This window comes from Volvox carteri (assembly GCF_000143455.1).
Source record: "Volvox carteri f. nagariensis unplaced genomic scaffold VOLCAscaffold_14, whole genome shotgun sequence".
In the NCBI taxonomy this organism is placed as follows: domain Eukaryota; kingdom Viridiplantae; phylum Chlorophyta; class Chlorophyceae; order Chlamydomonadales; family Volvocaceae; genus Volvox; species Volvox carteri.
The window spans coordinates 261,811-283,240 of NW_003307557.1; the positions used below are offsets into that span (position 1 = coordinate 261,811).

General features: G+C 59.5%; 6 protein-coding genes across 6 annotated transcripts; 3 read left to right on the plus strand and 3 right to left on the minus strand.

Annotated features, from left to right (window-relative positions):
• Nucleotides 1-35: 35 nt before the first annotated feature.
• On the plus strand, nt 36-224 carry VOLCADRAFT_38357 (uncharacterized protein; the record flags this gene model as incomplete). The annotated part of the gene is made up of 1 exon (XM_002949312.1): nt 36-224. A coding segment is annotated over one exon (189 nt), but the record flags the coding sequence as incomplete, so codon positions are not given.
• A 3,812-nt stretch (nt 225-4,036) lies between these two features.
• On the minus strand, nt 4,037-5,813 carry VOLCADRAFT_89739 (uncharacterized protein; the record flags this gene model as incomplete). Its single annotated transcript, XM_002949427.1, has 5 exons — nt 4,037-4,140; nt 4,507-4,597; nt 4,754-4,984; nt 5,276-5,688; nt 5,783-5,813. The coding sequence occupies 5 exons, from the start codon at nt 5,811-5,813 to the stop codon at nt 4,037-4,039; spliced, it is 870 nt and encodes a 289-aa protein (XP_002949473.1).
• Nucleotides 5,814-6,841: 1,028 nt separating this feature from the next.
• Nucleotides 6,842-11,924, plus strand: VOLCADRAFT_89740 (uncharacterized protein; the record flags this gene model as incomplete). The annotated part of the gene is made up of 8 exons (XM_002949313.1): nt 6,842-6,930; nt 7,018-7,120; nt 7,178-7,414; nt 8,156-8,258; nt 8,510-8,590; nt 8,751-8,996; nt 9,184-10,066; nt 10,253-11,924. The coding sequence occupies 8 exons, from the start codon at nt 6,842-6,844 to the stop codon at nt 11,922-11,924; spliced, it is 3,414 nt and encodes a 1,137-aa protein (XP_002949359.1).
• A 1,052-nt stretch (nt 11,925-12,976) lies between these two features.
• VOLCADRAFT_117169 (uncharacterized protein) lies at nt 12,977-13,870 on the minus strand (the record flags this gene model as incomplete). The annotated part of the gene is made up of 1 exon (XM_002949428.1): nt 12,977-13,870. One exon carries the CDS (start codon nt 13,868-13,870, stop codon nt 12,977-12,979), a length of 894 nt encoding a protein of 297 aa, XP_002949474.1.
• A 287-nt stretch (nt 13,871-14,157) lies between these two features.
• Nucleotides 14,158-16,790, minus strand: VOLCADRAFT_120753 (uncharacterized protein; the record flags this gene model as incomplete). Its single annotated transcript, XM_002949429.1, has 5 exons — nt 14,158-14,719; nt 14,925-15,572; nt 15,987-16,154; nt 16,405-16,669; nt 16,723-16,790. Coding segments are annotated over 5 exons (1,710 nt in total), but the record flags the coding sequence as incomplete, so codon positions are not given.
• Nucleotides 16,791-18,523: 1,733 nt separating this feature from the next.
• On the plus strand, nt 18,524-19,547 carry VOLCADRAFT_59478 (uncharacterized protein; the record flags this gene model as incomplete). Its single annotated transcript, XM_002949314.1, has 3 exons — nt 18,524-18,705; nt 18,906-19,068; nt 19,383-19,547. 3 exons carry the CDS (start codon nt 18,524-18,526, stop codon nt 19,545-19,547), a joined length of 510 nt encoding a protein of 169 aa, XP_002949360.1.
• Nucleotides 19,548-21,430: the final 1,883 nt, after the last annotated feature.

Sequence of the window (21,430 nt, forward strand, 5' to 3'; positions counted from 1 at the left end):
CTTCACCGTTATGAACGGAACAGGATTACTGCCCGGCGCAACAGGTTATGGTGTCAACGGATGTCATGGCACGCGGCGTTGACCTGGAGCGAGTAAACCTGGTGGTCAACCTTGACCTTCCGCACGATGCCGCAACATACATGCACCGAGTCGGCCGTACCGGACGCTTCGGCAGCCGCGGCGTCTGCGTGTCGTACGTCACGGAGGCCGAGCTAGCGTTGCTGGTGTCGTATGTGGATGAGCAGGCTGCGGCGACCGCCGCCGCCGCGGCGGCCGCAACCGCTGCTGCGGAAACCAACGGTGGTGGCGCGGGTGAGGATGGCGGCGCCGCAGCTGCGGGTGAGGATGGCGGTGGTGGTGGCGGCGCCGGGGAGGTGCTGCTGCCGCTTCCAGATGCCATTCCGGAGGATCTATATAGCTTCGAGCTTGGGAACGAGTGGGAGCGACAGGCGTTGCGGCAGCTGGTGCAAAAAGAACGGCAGGCTCGGCAACAACAACGGCAGCAGCAGCAGCCGGTACAGCTGAAGGACCAACAAAACTCCACATCAAAGGATACTGCCATTGCAGAAACCGGCACTTCATCCAGCACTGCTGCGGCAGCAACGGCAGCCTTGGAGGATGGGGAGCTGCCGGCGGAAGCAGCGGCGGAGCAGCTGCTGGATTTACCGCCACTACCGGAGGAGATCGAAGCGGTACGCAAAGCAGAGCAAGCGGCGCAGGCGGCGGCAAGGAAGGCAGAAAAGGCGTTGCGGAAACAGCAGCAGCAGGTCCAGGTCCAGGAGCAGGAGTCCGCGCAGCAGCAAGAGCAGCAGCAGGATTATGTGCTGCAAGGGAGGCCAGTGCAGGCGTACGGATACAATGGATACGGCAACGGTTGGTATGGGTACGGCGGGTATGATTACAGCGGCTATGGTTATGGAGGTCCTGCGGCAAGTTGCGACAGGTGAGTTTTGTGACAGCCACTGTCCATTGACTCAATCGGGTGCGTCCGTCCGTGCGGCCCATCAGTTTATCGTCTATCTCTGGTATTAGCTTCATTCGTCGGTGGTTTGTTTTCCCCGGTTTCAGTTTGTGGCGCTTTCGCCTTTCACTTTGGCTGCGCGATGCTTCCGGTCGCACCGCCGTTTTCTGCAACGCTTCAGCTGAGAACCTCCAGAGTTCTTAGGGACTATCACCTGAATGCCACATGGCCGCAGCAGCACTTGCTTCTCGCGGCTCAGTTGATTAGGACATAGCGGCCTTTGTTTTTCACCAGAGCATTCGCTTTTTTCCGTCCTAATTGTTGAGCCGAGGGAGAATGGGGGGAGGTGAAGGAGATGAGTTGATGAAGGAAAGGAACGAAAGCGCCCTGCTGGGGCCCACGCTGAAAGGTCATCCCAGGAAGTCGGCTGGCGACTGCCGGTGCCCTGGTGTGAAGTTGTCAATATTATGATTACACCTGGTCTTGATGTGATGGTCTTGACGTGATGCGAATCGTGGTGCGAATTCTTCTTTTTCCTTGCGCGCAAAACTGAAATCCATGCAGGACCGCTGCTCAGTCCTACAAGGACCAGTACCCTACACCCCACGACGCCGCTTACAGTTATCAGAACAGCAGCCACGCGTATTACCACCATCCCGGGTACGGGTACGGGACATACGGCACGTACGGCAGTGATGCATCGGCTGGGCAGGACGCAGCCGTGGCAGCATGGGCGCGGTACTATGAGGAACGGAACGGGGAATACGGCGGCGGCTGGGGACCTGCGGGTTGGCCTCCTAGCTGGCGCGCCGAGAGCAACACCGGCTCTGCATCTCGGGCCAGTGGTGCGGACGGGCCCCCTGGTACTGCCGGTACACCTGCCGCTGCGGCCGCAGCTGCCGTCGTGGGGGCATCTATAGGTATGGGTCAGCAGCAGCAGGCGCCAGCAGCTACGACAGCCGCAGCAGATCGGGTGGGCCGTGCCCCTGGTGGTATGGATGAAGCACCGCAGCAGCTGAGATGCCGTGGGAGCCGGGGCGCAGATGCGGCTGGGGGTGGGGCCGGCGTTGGAGAGCCTGGCCTAGGGCAGGCGGTCCTCGAGGAGGAGGACGACGAGGGAGGCTCGGAGCTCAGTTTTGGTGCGCTGGGGGGAAAGGTGGTGCCGCCTGAAGCCGCAGGTGTCGTTCCCGCAGTGCTGCGTTGGGGCGGCCGCGGCGGTGGGAGGCGCCCGTTGGCGTCTCCGGGGCCGCTAGTAGCCAGCGGTGTCTCGGCGGCGGCAGGGGGACTACCGGCCGCGGGAGCAGGTGCGGCTGCGGTGGAGAATGATGGTGGTGGTGATGGTGGTGGTGAGGAGGAAGTGGCGGGTGGACAGTGCGATGGGAACGACGAAAGCGGGGCAGAGGCGGAGGAAGAGGAGGCGCAAGGGGACGAGGACGATAGCTGGGTGTATGGTGACGAGGATTTCGGTCCAGATGCGGCCAAGGTGGTGGATAATCTTTTGGTGCTGCTGCCACCTTCACCGCGGCAGCAGCAGGGGCAGCGGCAGCAGCAGCTAGACGCTGGCGCAGCACCGGCAGTGGCAGCAGATCCGCGGCATCCTCGTGCCACTGGCCATGAGCCCGCCCCGGGGTCGGCAGCGGGAGCAGCTGCCCACCCTGGCGCAGGCGGTGTAGCAGCGGGAGGGTCCGGCGTTGGTGCTGCTCAGTCGTGGCCGTATTCGTACAACAGTACTTCGTACGATCCGAATGCAACGTACTATAACCAAGGGTGGTACGGCTATTACGAGGGGCAGCAGGGCTATGGGAACACGCAGGGCGTTCACGGAGGCGAAGGAGCTCGCGGGGATCCTGGCTGGGCGTACGGCAGCTCCCTATGGTCTCAGGATCCCAGCAGGTATCCCCCACAGGCTGCTGCGCAGAGCCGCAGCTACACCGCCCCGCCGCCTTACCCGTCGCTGCCTTCCTACCATCACCACCATCCACCTGGCGCCTACACCCCCCACCCCGGCGGCCATGATCGCCACTTCCACCACCATCGCCATGGGCACCATCACAGGCACATTTTTAGCGAGCCGCAACAGCCGTACAACACAGCGTACGACTGGCATGGGTATGCGTCGTATGGTAATTACTCGCAACCGCGAAGTTGGTGGTACGACCATGACGTGGATCCACGCACGCAGCCTGTTCGCTGCTCGGAGTGCCTACACCGGATGTTGCGTGAATACGTACGGCAGCAGTACGCGTGGCAGCAGGCGTACGCAACGTGGTACGAGCAGTATAAGCAATGGTACGATGGTTGGTTCCAAGAAGAGGCGACGGCGCCGCCGCCAGCGAAGGCTGCTGGCCCGTCAGGTGCATGAGGGAGGATAGGAAACGCAGCTCGGCACGTTAAATCTGCAGTTGAGGTTTGACCTGATTAACTTGGGCCCCTTTTTTGGTGAGAGTTTTCTTTCCTGTGCATTCGTGTTTACACGATTAAGATTCCTGTGCTTTGGTGTTCCACAGCAGTGTTTGGATGTTGGAGAGTCCTGTATGTGCGTGAGATTTTAATGCGCATGTATCGGCAGTCCTGCATCAGAGGTACATAGCAGGACGGCTGAGTATGCGTACATGCCAGGAGGCTGTCAAATGGGAGCACCTTGATGTGGGGTTCAGCAGTGACCTCAGGGGAGGGCGCCTTTTTATCATTTACACTATATACCGGTGTCTGCTGTAAATGGGGCGTAGGTGCAGTGTGAGAAGGCCTGCACTGGGCTCATCCGCTCGAACACCAAAAAGGTCTACAAACTTCTTGGTCACAAAGCTGTATATTGTTTTTCCAGAAACCGCCGTCGCTCCACTGCATGCTGGGGGACCTTCAGCTCCAGCTGCAAGTGGTTAGTTAGGAATCGCGACGCCGTTTGGACACCGAAACGGAATGTCAAGCCACGTTAATATGAGCAATAGCCGCGACAGCAGCGGGCCCACGAGCCGACCCGCACCAACTGGATTTTTAAACCCATGTATCCAGCCAGCATTCTCTCCAAAGCCCATCCGCTGGTCTGTCAAAAGCCGGTCTCCCCAGCGCTTGCGCCTAGGCTAGTGTGTGGGTCTTCTTTCCTCCTCCGGCCGTGGATGCCGCCTTGGCGCCGGCGCTCTTGCCCACAAGATGAGACAACGAGGCCAAAGTAGCTTGGCCTGCACGCCGGGGTCGGAGGAGAGGGTATATGTACCGAGTACTCTGTCACTGTACTTGATGATACTCAACGGTAGGGTTCCCGAGGGGACGAAGTCAACTGCTTCCCCACACCGGGGGAGCACCCAGCGGCGCAAGGGTGTTCCGGTGTGCGGTTCATTAGCGGCGGCAATACTTTACTTCGCCACATTACGCCAGCGCTGCACATTACAGACAGAGCAGGCACCACGTCCATCGCCAGCTCGTCACGCGTTGCTGAACTGCCACCGCTGCTTTAACCTTCCTGGATTACTGCCTAATATTCTATAAGGAACACCCATATTCATGGTGCCCAGCCCAAACCCAAGCCCCAGCAGACAGACACTCACCCACTGTTGAGTTGTGGAAGCCGGTGCCCTTTTTCGCCGCTCGGTATGACTCAATAACTTGTTGCCGCAACTCCTCCGTCTCCGCATCCATCTGATAGGTTTTGGGAACAGGGAAGGTGTAGAAGAGTAAGACAGGAGCTAAGGGACGTCCGGGTAAGGTCCGGCTTAGTCCAAGGGCCCGGCGACTGCTGAGTGCTCTCCACATCCAGCCCTCCCCGCCAAGATGGTTAAGATGTGGCCCACTCACCGGAGCCTTCCGTTTGCGGTTCTGCTGAGCAGAATCGCCATCCGCACCCTTGGCCGCCTTGCCGCCCTTCCCGCCGCCGCCTTTGCGCATAGCAATGCCATCATCCGTCCGTGCCGCGGCCCCAGCTGCAATCTGCTGCTGCGCTTGCTGCATCTGCTTCAGGAATACCTCCTTGCACCGCTCGTTGGCGGTCTTCTCCTTCTCCGCCCAGTGCTTGCGCTTGAGGTGCACCTGCAGGGGTGCGTGCACGACCTGCGCAAAGGCACCATATGGTATCGCGGATGCCCCCCGCGGCGCGGTAGATCGGAAGGTCTGGGATAAGAAGACAACATGTGGGCGGAGAGCCCTTGGACTCATGCTTTCGCAGCTAAGTGGTCTGGAGCCAGGAAAAAGAGTAATAACGTAAAGCCTGCGTGGGCAATGAGCACACATGGGCCCAAGGGCGCAAAACTCTAATGGAAATCCTCGTTCAAACCAAAGCTGCCAAGGCACCCAACCCTAGGCGCCGCAGCCCGCACTCACCTCGCCAAATTTGACGTGGTCTTTCAATTGTAGCTCCTTCTCCACCACCACCTGCCCGCCGGTGCCTTTGCGCCGCTTCTTTTCCGCCTTCCGCTTCAAATATTCTTTCTTTCTGTCTTTAAGCTTCTTCTGCACAAACTGCTCCGTGAATGGGTTAGCGCCCTTCACCGCAAAGGCGGCGGGGGCGGATCCACCGTTGACATTTCCGTCGCAACCTTCTTCCTGACGCTGCTTCTCCCGGCCCTCCTCCGCTCGCCCGGATATGGACGGCTCATCGTCGGCTCCGTCGCTCGCCTTTGTCAGCCCAGGGGCCTTCTTGCTTTTGGTACTGGCTGCAGACGTGAACCATTTTTCAAGGGAGCGGGGGTACCGTTGCGAAGCTACGGCAGTGTCATACCGAGAAGGGAAATTCACTGTGGATGGTGCAGAGAATATGAGGGTGTGGAAGGGTGTCTGACGTCTAAGCCTAGGTGGGTGCGCGAGTGTGTGTGTGCACCACACTCGCACCTGTGAGACTGGGTACGTCCTTCGTGGTCATGGATCTCTAGTTCCAATGGACGCCATTGCCAATTTGCTCATACGGCTCTAGCCACTCGGTAGTCAGTTCCAACTAGCGCCGAACGGGGATCCCGAACTCGCCAGCCGCAGCACGTATTTCAGGCAGGAGGGACAGGCCTCGCGGCCAACACCCACCTGGCGCTTTAGATGGTGCAGAGTTTTCTACGCCTTTGCCACCGGCTCGCTCGTGTTGAGCAGCTGCCGCCTGCTAATATGAACGGCCGAAAGCAATTCGTCAAACCGCGACCAACGACTTAGGTGCGCCAAAGTCGCAGGTGCGGTCTGTAAGGAGATGCGACGTTACGCGAAAGGATACCTTCAGCGCCAGCATTTTCCTGAGAGACGCAGGCAGCTTCTCTGCATCCTTTGGTTTTGGTGCTTCCGGTAAGTCCGTTGGTAACGCTTTGCCATTCTGCACCACAACTTGCGACATCTCAATATTGCCCGATATTGCTCAATAGGTCTACAGGTTCTTTGGCCCATACCGCAATTTTGTGTAGGTTGCCCCGTGCCGCCTCCAAGGCACGCTTAAGGCGCCGCCGCTGTGCTATACCTTTGGGCATATTCAGGTGCGTATAATTCCTATAAAAGCCCTGTCACAGCTAGTGGGCTTAGCGACTAGCAAGGGCCCTAGAACGAACGTGTACTTGCAGACGAGAAGAGCTTCATAGCACTGAGAGAATTGGGGTCCTAAGCAAAAACATCGCAGCCCAATTTGAACCATAATCGACCCTTTCCCAGGCACTTGGAAAACGTTCCCGTCTTTCCGGCTGTACAAGTGCCGTACGTTTACAGGCGGGACCGAAACTCGAGGCCTAACCCTCATCCGGCCCCGTTTCTGTCAGTTGGTAGTGGTTGAACATTACCTTTGACCTGGCACTGTTGTACTCAAGAGCACGTAATACGCCTGCCACACGGTCTTGCTGATCCACGGTATGACCATGAGTCATTCGCAATTAGAGGAGCATTAGACAGATGACTAGCTCTCGAGCAGCTTAACAAGTGCTCATGTCCACCGGCGACTTGAATGGCAATCTTCAAAGGCTCCTTCGGGAGTTGAAGGCGATTAAGTGCGCGGCGAACGTTGATGAAGTTGGGTAAGCTTTGCGGTTCCTGCAGAGCTATCGTGTCGGCCAGCGGGACAATACATATTTGTCGTTGACCGCCATCATCGCGACGCACAGGCTTCGCTTGGGTGACCCCGTGGCACTGCTACCATTGCTCAACTTTACACTTCTTAAATTTTCTCGCCATGTGGCGCGCTTTATTGTGCGGCATGGGTTCGAGGTAGGTTGAGCAGCTAGACCAGTCGCCAACCCCTTTTGACTCCTCGCTGACATGCAGCCTTCCTTTATCATGAAGCTTGCTGGCAAGACGGACCAACGTTTTGTTGAATCCTGCTTCAAGCTATTTAGGGAGGTGCTTAACGTGCGTACAGTCCTGACACCGAGCCAGTTTTTTGAGCAAGGCTACGCAGAGCGGAAAGTCCTCCTGTTGTGCGACATCATAGCGGTATGCAAGAAGTTGCACAATGAGGAAGTGCGCCAGGAGCGCCTGGCAGCGCTCAAAGCATCTCGCCAGGTAGGGTACGAGTCGGCTTCCTTGTTGTTGTCGTCGTTGTTACTATTCCAGGGGCCTACCAAGTTTCTATAACGTTAGGCAAAGAAACTGGGCCAAAAGGCACATCGCCTGTCGCTATAATAGACACAGGCCTGGAAAGGAAGGACAAATGGTCCCGTACCGGCACGCACAACACCTCAGCAAGCTCGGCTTCGACTAAGACCGGGCTAGCACTATTGCCAACAAGGGGATTTTAATAATAAGGCCCCCATGTGAATGACAAACTCATGCCTACAATTACTGGCGTGCTAGTGTTGCCTCAATATGAAGAAGTGCGGCCAAATACACACGGTACCGCCTTCCTAACAAGCTGCGTCACACTAGGGTTGGAATCACCGATCACCTTCGTCTGTGAGCGGATCCATGCCATCGTCCTCTACTAGCCGTAAAAAAGGGTGGTGAGGTCCAACTGTGCTCCAACCACTCTTAGGTTGGCCTAATGCAGTAAAAGAACGTAACTGAACCCGAAAGTCAACAGCCACTCTGTGGATGGCCCGGTCCATGATTTGAGCCGATGGGTAACGGGACCACCTATGAGGCCGATAACGGCTGATTTGTCACTATCTGCTTCAAAATAAGCTCTGAAATGTACGGCAGCCGTCTTGTGGAATGGACATGCGGTACCAGTTATTGAAGCAAGGCGGCGGGCGGAGATCTGAACACAAGGAACTTCCGCCTGCTTCCGGCTTCCGTGTGTTACAGTTACCTGGCAGAAGCACCCTCAACATCCGTCTGCTTTCTTGGATTACAGGACCATTTAAGCAGTCGGCTAGCCACACCCCGCAGAAGCAGCCCTCAGGTCAAGGTGAGGCACGGGGACACGTTTCTGGGTAGAAGTTCGGGACACGGGTGAAGATGGATATCCAGGGTGAAGATAGATTTCCAGCGCAACAGGAATAGGTCCATGCTCCTTTTGATCCTCTTGCGTTTAGGTTTGTAATATAAGGTTATACAGCATCCGTTCTACGTTTACACGTCAACAGGTGGTCCGAAGCGATAATATTGAGGTCCAGCAAGTGCTCGCGCCGCAGCATTTGCCAAACGCCTCCGACGCAGGACAGTCTGTCTACAAGCCAAAAAGGGTGTTGACAACGTCACGTTCACCTTCTCCATCCGCAAGCGGGCAGCCCACAGCAGGTGCGTGTGCACGCATGTATGCAGCTGCCTAAGCGCACGCCTTCACGTGTTATCCTGATACCAAAGAACTGCAAGATATTCCATATGCATGCAAAACTCCCAATGGCCGTGGGAGGCCTTCATCCCCGTCAACTCAAGGTCTGCTCCCGGTCGATTGCAGCCAAGGGCGCGTCACGGCCTCAAGGTACGCCAGCGCAGGCGTCGCTTGCCGGCAGCCAGGGGCCAAGCCTGGAGCTGACCTTCCGACCTGCGGCGCCCGCGAACATTGGGCACCGGCAGGGCCCAGCCGGCTCGGCTGCTGCACAGCCGCCCATCCGTACATGGTTCATGAACCCGGCCTTTGCCGAGGGAGATGAGGCAAATGTGGACCTAGGCGTGGGCACTGGCTTGGGCTTCGGTGCCACAGGTGGGGAGCGATGTAAACCAAAGATGTAACCAGAATGTCGGTGAAGGTTTGCGACTGGTAACACTGGGGGAGCATTACGGACAACTTCGACCGTAACCTAACTACCTAGCTGGTTGCACCAGTTATGGAAAAAATGCTGGTAGACAAAAAACAGGACCATGTAACACTAGCCTCCAAAATTGTGCAGGTCGGCCCGACAGCAGCGCGTGGTGGCGGCTGTCCCCCAATCCACCTGAGCAGCCACAGCAACAGGCGGCTTCATTTTGGCGAAGTGGTGTAGCGGCTGCAGACACCGGCCGCACCCATGCAGCGGTGGACAGCAGCATATGCACAGGCTTGGACAGCGAGAGACACCTATCCTTCGGCAGGCAGCCAGCGGCGGCATCGACGACCGTAGCAGCATCGGAGGGCTACCAGCGGAAGGCTGCACTCCAGCAACAAGGACAGTTAACGCATCAGCGCCAGCCGGAGCGAGGGGCCTTGCAGCCAACGCAGCAACAAGGGACTAATGCTGCGGCGCTGCGCCAAGATGGCACTGCTGCAGCAGTGACATCGGCAGCTACTGCTGGCGGCAGTGGCACTGCAGGTGGCGGCCACAGCCTGCCTGCACGTGACCTGGATGAGTGGAGTTTTAGCAAATTTTTTGGTCCGGCCAAAACTGTGCCACGGCGTCGGAGAGTGAGCAACGGCGGTGATGGCGTGGACAGCTCGAGCCAGCACCCTGGGAATAAGAGCGATGGCGAGTTGGAAGCGGTGCACGGGGCCGATGGTGCAGCTACTGGGGAAGATGATGATTTGGAGCGCGACGGACCCGCCTCGGACCAGGACCGCCGGAATGCCAGGTTACCAGCACACAGGGCTCGTGCAGCAGGGCTTTCTCCAGCTAGCAAGCAGCAGCAGCAACCTGCCGGTGCCAACAGCGCGCCTGCCGGAGGGTCTGGCCCTCAGACCACCAGAGCGGATGTGGACTGGCCAGTGCAGTTGGCGAAGTTGGAGCGGGAGATGCAGCAGCAGTTGCAGCAGCTGCAGAGCAAGCTCGCTTCTACGGAAGAAGAGCTTGAAAAATCGAGGTACGAACGGATAAGTGGGCAGGCTGTGCATTGTACAAAAGCTGGATATGCGATTGCCTAATAATGGAGATTGCACCAGCATACTTTCGAAGGAGGTCCGTTCATTGCTCAGTTTCGCAGAGCGGCTGGGCAAGTGGTACCCCTGATTCGCCCTCCGAATGCCGCCGTGTACTTTCCTCTCCTTAGGTCGGAAGCTCGGCAGACCCGCGAAACACTCCAAGCCCGCGTGACAGTCTTGGAAGGCCGCGTGCGCTTCTTGGAGTGCGAACTGGAGTTGTGTGTGAAGCGCGTCCCCAGCCAGGAACTGGCCGGGAGAAGCAGCCCCGGGCGCGACCCTTCTTCCGCCCCGCTGGACGGGCTCGCCGCGGAGCCAAGCCTGTCTTGGAACTCCCCAGGCCGGTCACCCTCCGGGGGAAGAGCTGCGGACAGCCATCCCCGCGAACTCACGGCGCCATCCCTGTGCACAGGAGATGCTAGCCAACAGCACGGCCCCGGACCCGTGATCGTAACAGCTGCAACAACAGCAACAACAGCAGCATCGACATCGACATCGGTCTACTCCAACCGCCGAGAACAGGGTGTCCTTGTGGACCCCGGGCAAGCGTATCCAAGTGTGGCTGCTAGCGCAACGTCGGGGTTCGCAGAGTCGGAAGCCGCGCACGTTCGAGACGCGGGGTCCGTGGCGCCAGGGGACCTTGTCGGTTTGCGTTGGGATAACCACACAGCCGCGCCTGTGGCGGCTCCGTCCGCCAGTAGTAGTATTGCGTACCCCATGCATGCATCCCGCAATGGAGCTGGAAGGGTGGCGATATCATCAGGGCCAGCGGGCGGCCCCGTCACTAAACTAGCAATGCCGCAGCAGGCGCAGGGTCGTGATCCAAGGGCAGCACCTGCGGCTTCGCAGCCATCCTTGCCGCCAGGGGCGGCCGTTGCCCAGCAACGTGGGCCATCGTCCTTTTTACCCATGCCTCAGCCCAGCTTCTCCTTCCAGCCCAGCAGTCTCATGCAACAGGTCGCCTCAGCTGCCGCACCGCCACCGCCGCCTCAGCAGCAGCAGCAGCCTCAGCAGGGAGGCACTGTGACTGCCGCTGGTGCCTCTTGTAGGCCCCAGGTTCTGGGATCAAGCCTTCACAGCTCCGGCCTAGATAACGCACCCAGCCGGTGGGGTCCCGCCGGAGGTCCCCAAGCAGCTAGTGGCTTCGCAAACAGCGGCTTGCAGCTAGCAGCAGGTAACGCCCGGATGATAAGGCAAGGGAACTCAAGTATGGATGCCGGGCCTGGGCATCCGCCATTCCCCGGAACGGAAGCCGGATCAGGGACAGCGGCGCCAGGGCACATTGCTTGTGGCTGTCCGGACGACTACCTGGTGGCTTGGGGTGGGACAGAGCGTGTAGGTGCGGGGGCTGGGGAAACGGTGAACATGAGGTCAGCCACAGCAGGACACGTCGCTGCTCAGCACGGGTCCTTAGGAGGTCCGGCGCCGCCGCTGCGGCAGCAGGACTATGCAGCATTACAGGGACCTGCCCCTGCAGGGTCTGCATCCGCCGCACCGATGCACCATCACCACCACATCCTAGCAGTGGGCCTGGCTGCACCTCCCCAAACCTATGCCCCGCCAGATCAGCCGGGGTGGATTAGCTCTGCCAATGTTGGCGGATCAGCAGAGGCAGCGCTTGTTGCTGGTCAATCAGCGCCGTCTGTCACTGGTGGAGCGGGCTCGGGAGGTGCTGGGGATCCGGGACTGCAGGACGCGGGTGGCGCCGGTGGTGGGCCTCGGAAGACTGAGGACGTAATCAGCAGCCTTTACCTGCGCTACACCGAGGCTCAGGACTTTTTACAGACCCTCCGCAAGCGATGAGCATGCAGGCTGAGGTTGCTGCCGTTGTTGGGGCAGCTCCAGCGGGTGGTTCCGTGTGATGGCGAGTCAGCTCATTGTTTGACTATCCAGTTGCCGCAGAGGTCCCAAATGCTGGCGTTGGTGGTTGCATGGTGTCCCAGCCTGGCCTGTATGCCTTACTTCACAAGACATATGGTCTGGCCGCGTTTTTGATGCAAACGGTCCTCGTTTGCAAAGCGGTGTAAGGCCGCAGTTGGGCGGCGGCTGTGGAACGCTGAAGAGGAATGAATGCGGATTGACGGGACTGCGGTCCGAAAGGTACTTTCACGACATGACTGGCATGTACACTCGAACGGTACACTGATGTGACCAGTAGGACTGACCGCAGGGTTGTTGACTTTTGCCCTAGGACCCGAGTTGTGAGCGAATTAGTGTGGATGGATAAATTGAGGTGTTGCAACCTGACAGCTACACCGGTGGAAAGGAGTGTGTGCCTGGAGAAGGGCGCGTTGTGCACAGGAGTACTCTTCCAGCTTTGCCTGACTTAGGAGAGTGGGCCACCGTAACGTTGACTGGATGGCCCAGAGGGGCACATGTTACACGGAGCGCGCAGCAGTGCGCGCAACTGCTTGATGACTTCACTGCGATTTTCTTAACACTTGCAGCTTGCGATGCACAAGGTGTTGTTTGTGCCAGGACTCGAACCTGGACTTGTACTGCTGTATTGCCGGAAGACATAACATCGATTCGACATGGATTCTTAGTGGACAGCATAATGGCAAGACGGACGATGCATCTTTTGTTGCATGCTCTGCAGGCGCCGCTGAAACGCGCTGTTGGGACTCGGATTTGCAAGCGTTACATTGTCACACAATTTCGCGCGACGTTTCCACTTTTAATCCCCATGAACAGAGTTCATGAGTTCATATCAATGTAATTGCTGGCGGCTCACGGTCCGTTACCGGTCATACATTTGCTCCAGGTACCAAATCCAATCCAAGACAGCTCCCCAGCCGAGGTGGTGGGTGATGGGGCTTCCTATTGCTCACTAGTCGGTACGACCCATGCTGCCATTACCGAGCTGGTCGACCCGGCCTCTGCAATGCCAGCCCCCCACCGCCACCGTCCGCCGCGCCGCCTTTAGGTTCATCCTTCAACGGCCAGCTCTTCAACCGCTGTGCAGCGAGCGCCAAACTGCGAAGCCTCTCCGCCGCACGCTTGGCCGCTTCCGGATCTGCTGCGCCCACGACATCATCAACCCTAGGAGATGCCGCCGCGGCTTCAGCTCCCGGCCCCATGCCAGTGCCGCATATCAGATCTCCGCCGTTGCTGGCTGGGCCCGCCTCAGGTGACGATGCTGGGGAGGTCGATGGCCCCAAAGAATCCCCCTCCCCGGAATTTCGTTCACCCGCCGCCGCGCCTGGCGGCTGCAGCTCCATACGTGTCCCATCCCTTTCCTCCCTTGGTGCTGATGTTGATGCTGTCCCCGTAACTACGCTGCTGAAAGTCGCCGTCGCTGCTGCTGCTGCTGCTGCTGCATTACCGGCGCGAGCCCCTGCCGGCCCAGAGCTCCTGGCTGCCACCGCTGCCATCTGTGTCAATGCCTGCGGCCGGTGCCGTTCATTCATCATTCTGCTGCCAACCGGCTCCTGCTTCATCGCCTCGGGTGCATCTGAGGAGGCCGCTGCCGCGTTGCTGCCGTCAACACGTGCCACTAGCGCAGCGGCACCCCTGCCCTCGGCCCTTCGCTGCCACTTGCCTCCTTCGCCCCCGCCCGCTGATGCCGCTGGCCCCTCCGCTACACCTGGTGCCGAAGACGCCGCCGAGCTGGTCCGTATCATTCGCGGTGCTGCCCGACCAACAGATGACCCCGGTCCCCCCGTCCCCGCCCCCGAGCTTCCTGGCGTCCCTGCCTCCTGCTGCTGCTGCTGCAAGAGTCGGTTCTGGTAGTACTCGGCAAAGGTCATCACTGTCCAGTTGCTCCATCGTTTTCGCATCGCCTGCATCGCCCGAGGCACCAAATCGGCACGCGCCAGCTGCACCAAGGCGCCGATTGCGCCGCCGTTGGGTGCTGTCAACATGGACACCTGGACCGGGTTGAAGCCCAGCACACCGAAGCGCTGGAACAGGAAGGGCGGCCGCGTCTGCATGCCGAAACCCGCCACGTACAGGACCGCCGGCCGGCTCGGCAGCGGGTCATTGCCGTACATATCCGCGTATGGCAGATCGGACCGCATGATGTGCACGCGGCCGCGGTACGGTCCTAATGGTTGAAGCAATGGTTCGGCGTCGCTGCTGGATGCTACAGGCGCTGCCGCGTCAGGGGCAGCGGTGCTGCCGCCGTCGGCAAGGGAGCTACTCGCCTGCATCGCCACCTTAGCCGCAACGAAACGCAGCAGCCGCGTGAAGGCAGCGCCCGTCATGAATGCGTCAAAGCCGGCTTCATGGGCCTTTTCCACAGACGCGCCAACGTAACCCGCAAACCCTGGCGCGTGACGGATCTCCGGCACACCGCCTCCCAGGGTCGCCGGCAGCCCCACACCCGGCACATGAGCCCGCAGCCATTGCTCGTCCATTAGCGTGCGGTACAGGTTGGCCAGCCCCGAATCCCCAACCGGCACTCCCGCCGCGATCAGCTGCGTAGCAATGTGCTTTGTGTCGTACAACCCACCCGGAAAGGCACGCTGCAACAGGGCCTTATAAGCGCGCCAGTTGCGCGGGAGCACGCCGTTGAACTGGGACAGGGTGTATGCCAAATCCAGGGAGGCGTTATGGCCCACGAGGGGTCGTCCGGCGTCACGCAGGACGTCGAGCACCTGGAGGGATTCAGGGCAGGGGTATCGGGCGGAGGGATGACGGCGCGATGTGGGCTGCGGTTGGGCCTTGATGTAGATTGGCCATCCACCCTCCCGTCCCCATTTGGCTTCACAGACGCGGCCGTGGCCGATGTTTTGGCCTCTCTCATTCCTCCTCTACCCCAACGCCAGCCCCAGTCAGCCAGCCCAGGAGCCAGTTAGTTACCTGCGAGAAGCCGCTCTGCTCCACAAGCATCTCTAATCGCTGCCGTGCCGTCAGCTGCTGACCGCTGGCAATCAGGCTACTGGGCCGCCACTGATCCAACCTCCGTAGCCGCATGAACTCCTCACCCTCATCCCCGGAACTATTTGCCGCAGCCTCCGCCTCCGCCTCGCCGTCAATGGCGCCGCTTCCCCCCTCGCTGTTGCTGCTGCTGCCAACAACCCGCTCCACCTCTTCCACTTCCCCCTCCTGTTCCGCAGCCGCTGGGCCCCCTAGTCCAACTGCGGCTGCTGGCTCCCCATCGTCGCCATTAGCGCCGCCGGCGCTGCCGCCCCTGCTGCAGATGTCTATGGAGAAGGGGTCGTACCCTAGGGACGGCAGCTGGAACTCCTCCTGCAGCAACAGCCGCATCAGCGTCCGCAGCCGCCGGGTGCGCGGCAGCGGCAGCACCAGCTCCGGCTCCGCGCTCAGCAGCCAGGACAGCGCTCGCGCCCGAGTGGCCTCCACCAGCGCCTCCTCCGCGGGTCCCCGCACCTCCCGGCTGCGCTGCGTCTTATCCAGCTCCTCCCGCAGGCTGCGAAGCTTGGCGTCCCGGGCCGCCAGCGGAATGAAACCAATGCCGTCGCGGATCATCTTGTTGAAGTCAAAACCCTGGGCCGGGCCGGGCCGGGCGCCCCCGAAAGGGCGGGGTGGAGGGGAGGGTGGTGGATGAGTATGAGGAAACAGTACACGGCAGTGCAGTGCAGTGCAGTGCAGATGTACAGGAGGGCCACCAAGCAGCCAAGGCTGTGAGCCTCCGTTGCGTGGGGTTGGACATGTGGTGTGGTGTGGTGTGTGGGGGGGGAAGGGGCTGGGATGGTGGATACACACGTGCATGTGCTAGTGTGGACGTGTGTACGGAAACGTGTCAGGGAATTTGTGTATACGCAACGGCAAGGCCTTGCAGGGTTCCCTGGAGGGGGACCGGGTCCACGCGGTGTATCCAGGAGGTGTGTACGACTGCGACTGCCATCTGGAGATGTCCGTGGTGAATGCGGCTATCGTACGAGGGCATGTACGGCATACCTGCTCCGCGAGGTAGGCCAGGGAGGAGGACTGGCACAGGAAGCGCTTGTCCCAGCCCGTCTTGTCATCGGGGCGGGGAAAGATGTAGGCGTTGAAGGTCTTGGCCTCCCAATAACCCCCCCGGGCAGCACCGGGAGCAGCATGCCACTTGAACGCGGACAGCCCAAACTGCAACACGCCAGGAAATGCGGGATAAGGCTGGAAGCGGGTGCGCACCTATGCATCCATATGAAGTGGGTTCAGGTTTTGCTACCGGCGTATTTAATCAATGTGCGTTTGCTAGGAGCTGAGGGCGGATGATTCATGTCGGGCTTAGGGTTTCATGGTGCGGGTTTCTTGGGTGACTGTGTCCGGGCGTCCTTTGGTTGTCCCAAATGCCGGTGGGAGGGTTGCATGTCGCTCCGAAACTAGGTTGTACCTGGCAAATGGCAAAGTTGTCGGCAGAGGCCAGCAAGCGCTTGTACCGCTCTTCGTAGTCGTCGAGCGGGTCCTCGCTGACGCCCTCAGGGAACAGCCCGGTGAACTCCGCGTCTATGGCGACAAAGGTCGCCTCATGGATGGCTGACCGCATGATCGGCAGCACATCTTTGAAGTTATGACGGTTTACGTCGGTGAAGTTCAGGCACGGCGGCTGTTCGTTCGCTGCTTGTACGGTTGGCGCCGAAGCTGTTTCTACCAGAGCGCTGCGTGCCGTTGTTTCGCTGGACGGGATCCCCCAATATGCCAAACGGCTTACCGGTCCAAGCGAATGCCTGACCACACAATGTGTGCTGGGGCGTCGATTTTCCCACGCTCTGACGCCATTGTAAGATGGTTGTATAACGTTCATCTCTTTCTGTTAATTTCCTTGCTTGATGGTGGTTGATTTAGAATGTTACATTCATGGAATGTGCTTGAAACAGTCGCCAAGCATCGTGCAGACTGTTAAGGATACAGCCGCAAAGGATTCTATTGCGCTATAGAATGCAAGTTAACCTAGCTGTGGAATTTGGACCGTGAACTGGGTGGTTAGAGCACCGTTGAAGGTTTGTACGGCTGCGAACAGGCAGAACCGATCTATCCAAGCTTCAGAACAGCCAAGCTGCCAGATGCAGGTCCAATGGCTGCAAGATATATTTGTGTAGTATTTCTGTCTCACGTAATTCTTTGATTTGGAACGGGCGGAACTACGGGCATAACTACCTTTGCTAATAGATAGCTCCAAGCTGATATTCGCAACGCAATATCGGGCATGACTTCCTGAATCCGGTCACCTTTAGCTTCTTGAAACGTTTCATGCTGTAACGCGCTGACTGGTGACCGAACTGGTGCGCTTGCTGCATGTCAACATGTGCCAACCAGGTAGCGCGGGGCCATACATTTGGGTTAGTGCTGTGCTTCCGGAATTCATCCCGCATACTATAAAACCCTCTCCAAGGCCAAATGCTTCCTATCGGCTGTCATACCAAACCTGGCCCGCCTTCATACCGTACACCAGCAGATCCGCATGAGAGCAGATCCGATGTTGACGGAGTGGAAACTGAAAAGCTAGGTCTGAGCGCACAGTCACGAATGTGCGTCTAAACGCGAAGGAGCAGGGGCTCTCCGTTCTGTCGCTTTGCCTACCAAGAAGAGTCGCATTGCCGTGTTTCGGTGCCGGGTGAATCGCCAGCAAGGCAAAGTTTTATAAAACGTTTACAAAGAAAACCTGAAACAATACAAAAGTAGTTTCATGACCTTTTACAACTAGATAAGTAAATATTAGCGTTCCTCATAAAACTTATTCCACGCAGCATACTTCGAGCAACCCGCAATCCTGTGGTTAACCTTCTCTTTCCGCGTTTCACAACTTAACGGAAAATGATTCAAGCGCAGACTCGCGGCCAAGTGCTGGAAGGCGTGCAGCAGTATGGGCTAGCACCAGGAGCCCGCAAGATGATCGATGCCGAAGAGCAGGCAAGCCAGCTGGGGCCTGGAACCTTGCTCTTTCTACCACACCATGCGCCTAAACAACCTTTCAGGGGTCCAAACCCTTCGGCCCGTTGCTTCCACTTTCTACCAAGGCCAACAGCTCCATCCAGGGTCCCCGCTCGCATTCCCCATATACTACCCCTGCATCCCGCGCCCTTGTTGCCCGAGCCTGGCGCATAACCCACCTTCACAACGACTAAATCTCGCTCCACCTGGCGCAGCTTTAGAACTTCACGGCCCCCTAATCCCACCGGCACGACCACATCATCCGAGCCTACACCCGCCCTCCGGCCCGGCCCCCAACACACGCAAAAGTGCACACACACGCAAACATACGCAGCTGCCCTCGTCCTCCTCTCCCCTCTCCCCGGAAGACATCTCCTCGTTCCACAACTTGGCGTTCCTCACTTACGTCAGTTACCCGGAGGTTATCGATAAAGCCGTTACTTCCACACCTCCTTTGCCCCCCATTATCACACCCTCCCCCCCGCGAGCTAATGCACTTTTCCCTTTCCGACCCACCTAACCCCTGCACCGCCCAACCACCTCTCGCCTCTGCCCTGCTGCCCCAGGCCGCCCAAATGGCCATGGAGACGGGCATCTACGCGGTGTGGCGCAGCAGCAAGGGCGGGGACTGCACCCGCATCGCCCCTTCGGCCCGCTGCTTCTGCAACCACAGCTACGCGGACCACTTCTTCGTGTCACCCAAGGCGCCGTACCCGATATGCAAGGCCTGCTCTTGCCGCGCATTCGCCTTCGTGCCCTCGCGGTGAGCAGGGGGCCGCACCACCACCACCTGTGCAGCCGCTGTGTCACCTCATACACATACACATACAGTCCGCCGCGTGTCTCAAACCCCTCTCCCCTCCAGTTTCCCCCCGGCAGTCTCACCACATCTCCCAATGCACTGCCGTACCAGCCGCACTTCATGTCCACTCCCTTCCCTTCCCTTCCCACCCCCCGGGGCAGGCCGGAGGAGGTGGGTGAGTGGTGGCTACCCCGGCGCAAGGGTTTCAACGTGCACACCTGGCGAGCCAAGTGCCGCTGCGGCCACGGGCATGACGAACACGACCCCAACGCCAGGAGGTGCCGCTGCGGCTGCTCCATGTTCCAGTCCAACTTTGCATGCCTGGTAGGAGCTGTGGGGGCGGTGGTGGTGGGGGTAAGAATGGTGGGGGCGTTTGAGACCTGGCGCACGTATTCACATTTCCGACGGAAGCCCCCCACCCCACCCCTCACCCCCTACCCACTCCAGCCCCCGGGATACCCACCACCACCCATCCACTCACGTCGGCCAGGTGACCCTTTGTTTGCTCCTCTTGCACCACCACCACCACCACCACCACCATCACCAGCATCATCATGTGGTTCCACTCAGCCTCCTGTCACCCCTCCCCTCCCCTCCCCCCCCCTCCCCCACGCGCCGGGGTTCTGTTCACCTGTTAGGTATGCGACCTCAAGTGGGAGGACCACGAGACGGTGTTTGAGAGCGCCACGGAGCGGCTGATGGCGGGCAGGCCGGTGGGAGAGGACTTCAGGCCCCTGGCGGACGACTCGGCCATCAGGGAGCTCGTGTTTCCGGGAGAACATGGGGCGGCGGCGGTGGACTGATTNGCGNGTAATAAGNGAGNGGCGGGCGGGTGGGGGGGAGGGAGGGAGGGGGGGAGGGAGGGAAATAGTGACAGAGAAGCTGCGGGAGTCTGTGAGTGTGTGCACGTGTGTGTATTTCGAAAGGGGGAAAAAAGAGGAGGTAGGTGCAGGCGGACTTGGGACGGCGGTGCGGGTGCGGGTGCGGGTGAGGGTGAGGGTGAGGGTGAGGGTGAGGGTGAGGGTGAGGGTGAGGGTGAGGGCAGCCCTGCGGCGAGTGGAGGAGGGGGAGGAGGAGGGCCCTCCTCCCGCCGTTTCCCCTTCCACCTCTCCTCCCTTACCGCCCTTGGCCCCCCTCCCCTAGCCTTCGTCGCGCCCAGGTCCCTGTCAACCGCGGTGAGAAGGCGGTACGGATCATGGCGGCCAGCAGCGGCGGCGCAGTGGCGGACCAGCCCCTGGCCAACCGGTGGGGCAAGGTGGCCAACCCGCCGGCATGGCCGCCCGGCCGCGTGCTCGGCGGCACGACAGCGCCTGAATACCTCCCGGGCGGCGGATCGCCATCTTCAGCAGCAGCAGGTGCAGGTCCCAGCGGTTCCTCAATCCTCTCCCGCCGTACAGGGGGTGGTACGGGCGGCGGGGAGGCCAACGGACCTCGGGGCCCGGCTCGGCCGTCGTCGACAGGCCGGGGCCGGCCGGGAAGTAGTGGCTCGTCCAGTGCGGGTGGTGGCGGTGGTGTTGGTTACAGTGGTACGGCGAGGCCGGGGTCGGCGGGTCGACGGCCGGGTTCTAGTACGGGGTTGGCAGGTACGGCGGGAGGCAGGTCGGGGGCCTCTGGGGGCGCCTCTTCGAGCTCGCAGGGTCCCAAGCAACTGTCAAGCGGGTTTAGACCCGTGTACGACTGAGGCCGTGTGTATGAACGTGTATCTGGGAGTATGTCGTACAATACTCAGAATATGAAACGTGCTCGCAAGTGTCCCATTTGTGTGTATGTACGTCTATATGATGTGTGAAACAGGGGGGTGTATCTTCGCCCGTGGCAGCTACCCTGCGAAACCCTGCCTTCCCCGGTATTTCGGGGCACCCTCATCCAGTCACCCTAGTCAACTTCTCAGTGGATCGCTCAGGTTCCGCACCCACCACCAGCATCCAACGGAATCTGCCGGGTCGACAGCGGCCCAACTCCGTTCCTGGTCGGCTCGCAGGTTAACTTTATCCCAGGTCACCACCGTCCATCAACTAGGGGCGCAATGCCTTCCACCATCGGAAGGACTTTTGACCCTAACGGGTATCGATCCCGGGATCTCCCGGGGGCAATGGTCGCGCCTTACCAGTGGTGCCAAACCCTTATATAATATGTCTATGTATGTATGTGTACGTATTATGTCGGTGCGGTTGTGGATGTGCTGCCTCTGGGTTGCAGCTGCGAGTGCGAGTGCAGGCACAGTTGAGATCTCGGCGTCTCGTGCGAAATATAATGTGTATACTGTATATTGTACGCAGGACATGGTCCGTCGATGTGTGTGGGAGGGTGTCTATGTATTGATTCCAGCGGTGGCCTCCTTAGGCTATGTGGCTACACCGCGTGAGTTGATTAGATCTGCGAACAGGTCCGCGATTTGAAACTGTTGATGCGGAGACGAGGGGGGCAACGCCGGGTGTATCTTGCCCCCCTCGTGCATATCTCGTTGCCAGCCAACCACTAGCCGCCATCGTCCCCCCCTTCACCGACCGCTGTAGAAGGCCCGAACAGATTAGAAGTTGCAGTAACTTAATAATAAGAGTAATGTGTATTTATAAAGTAGGAGCCATGGCATTGCCAATTCTGTTTCGCTATCTGTAACAAGACTGGTAGGGGGCCGGGTGTTGTATCTCTGATCGTCCGGTGTCGCCTCCCGCCGAGCGACTGA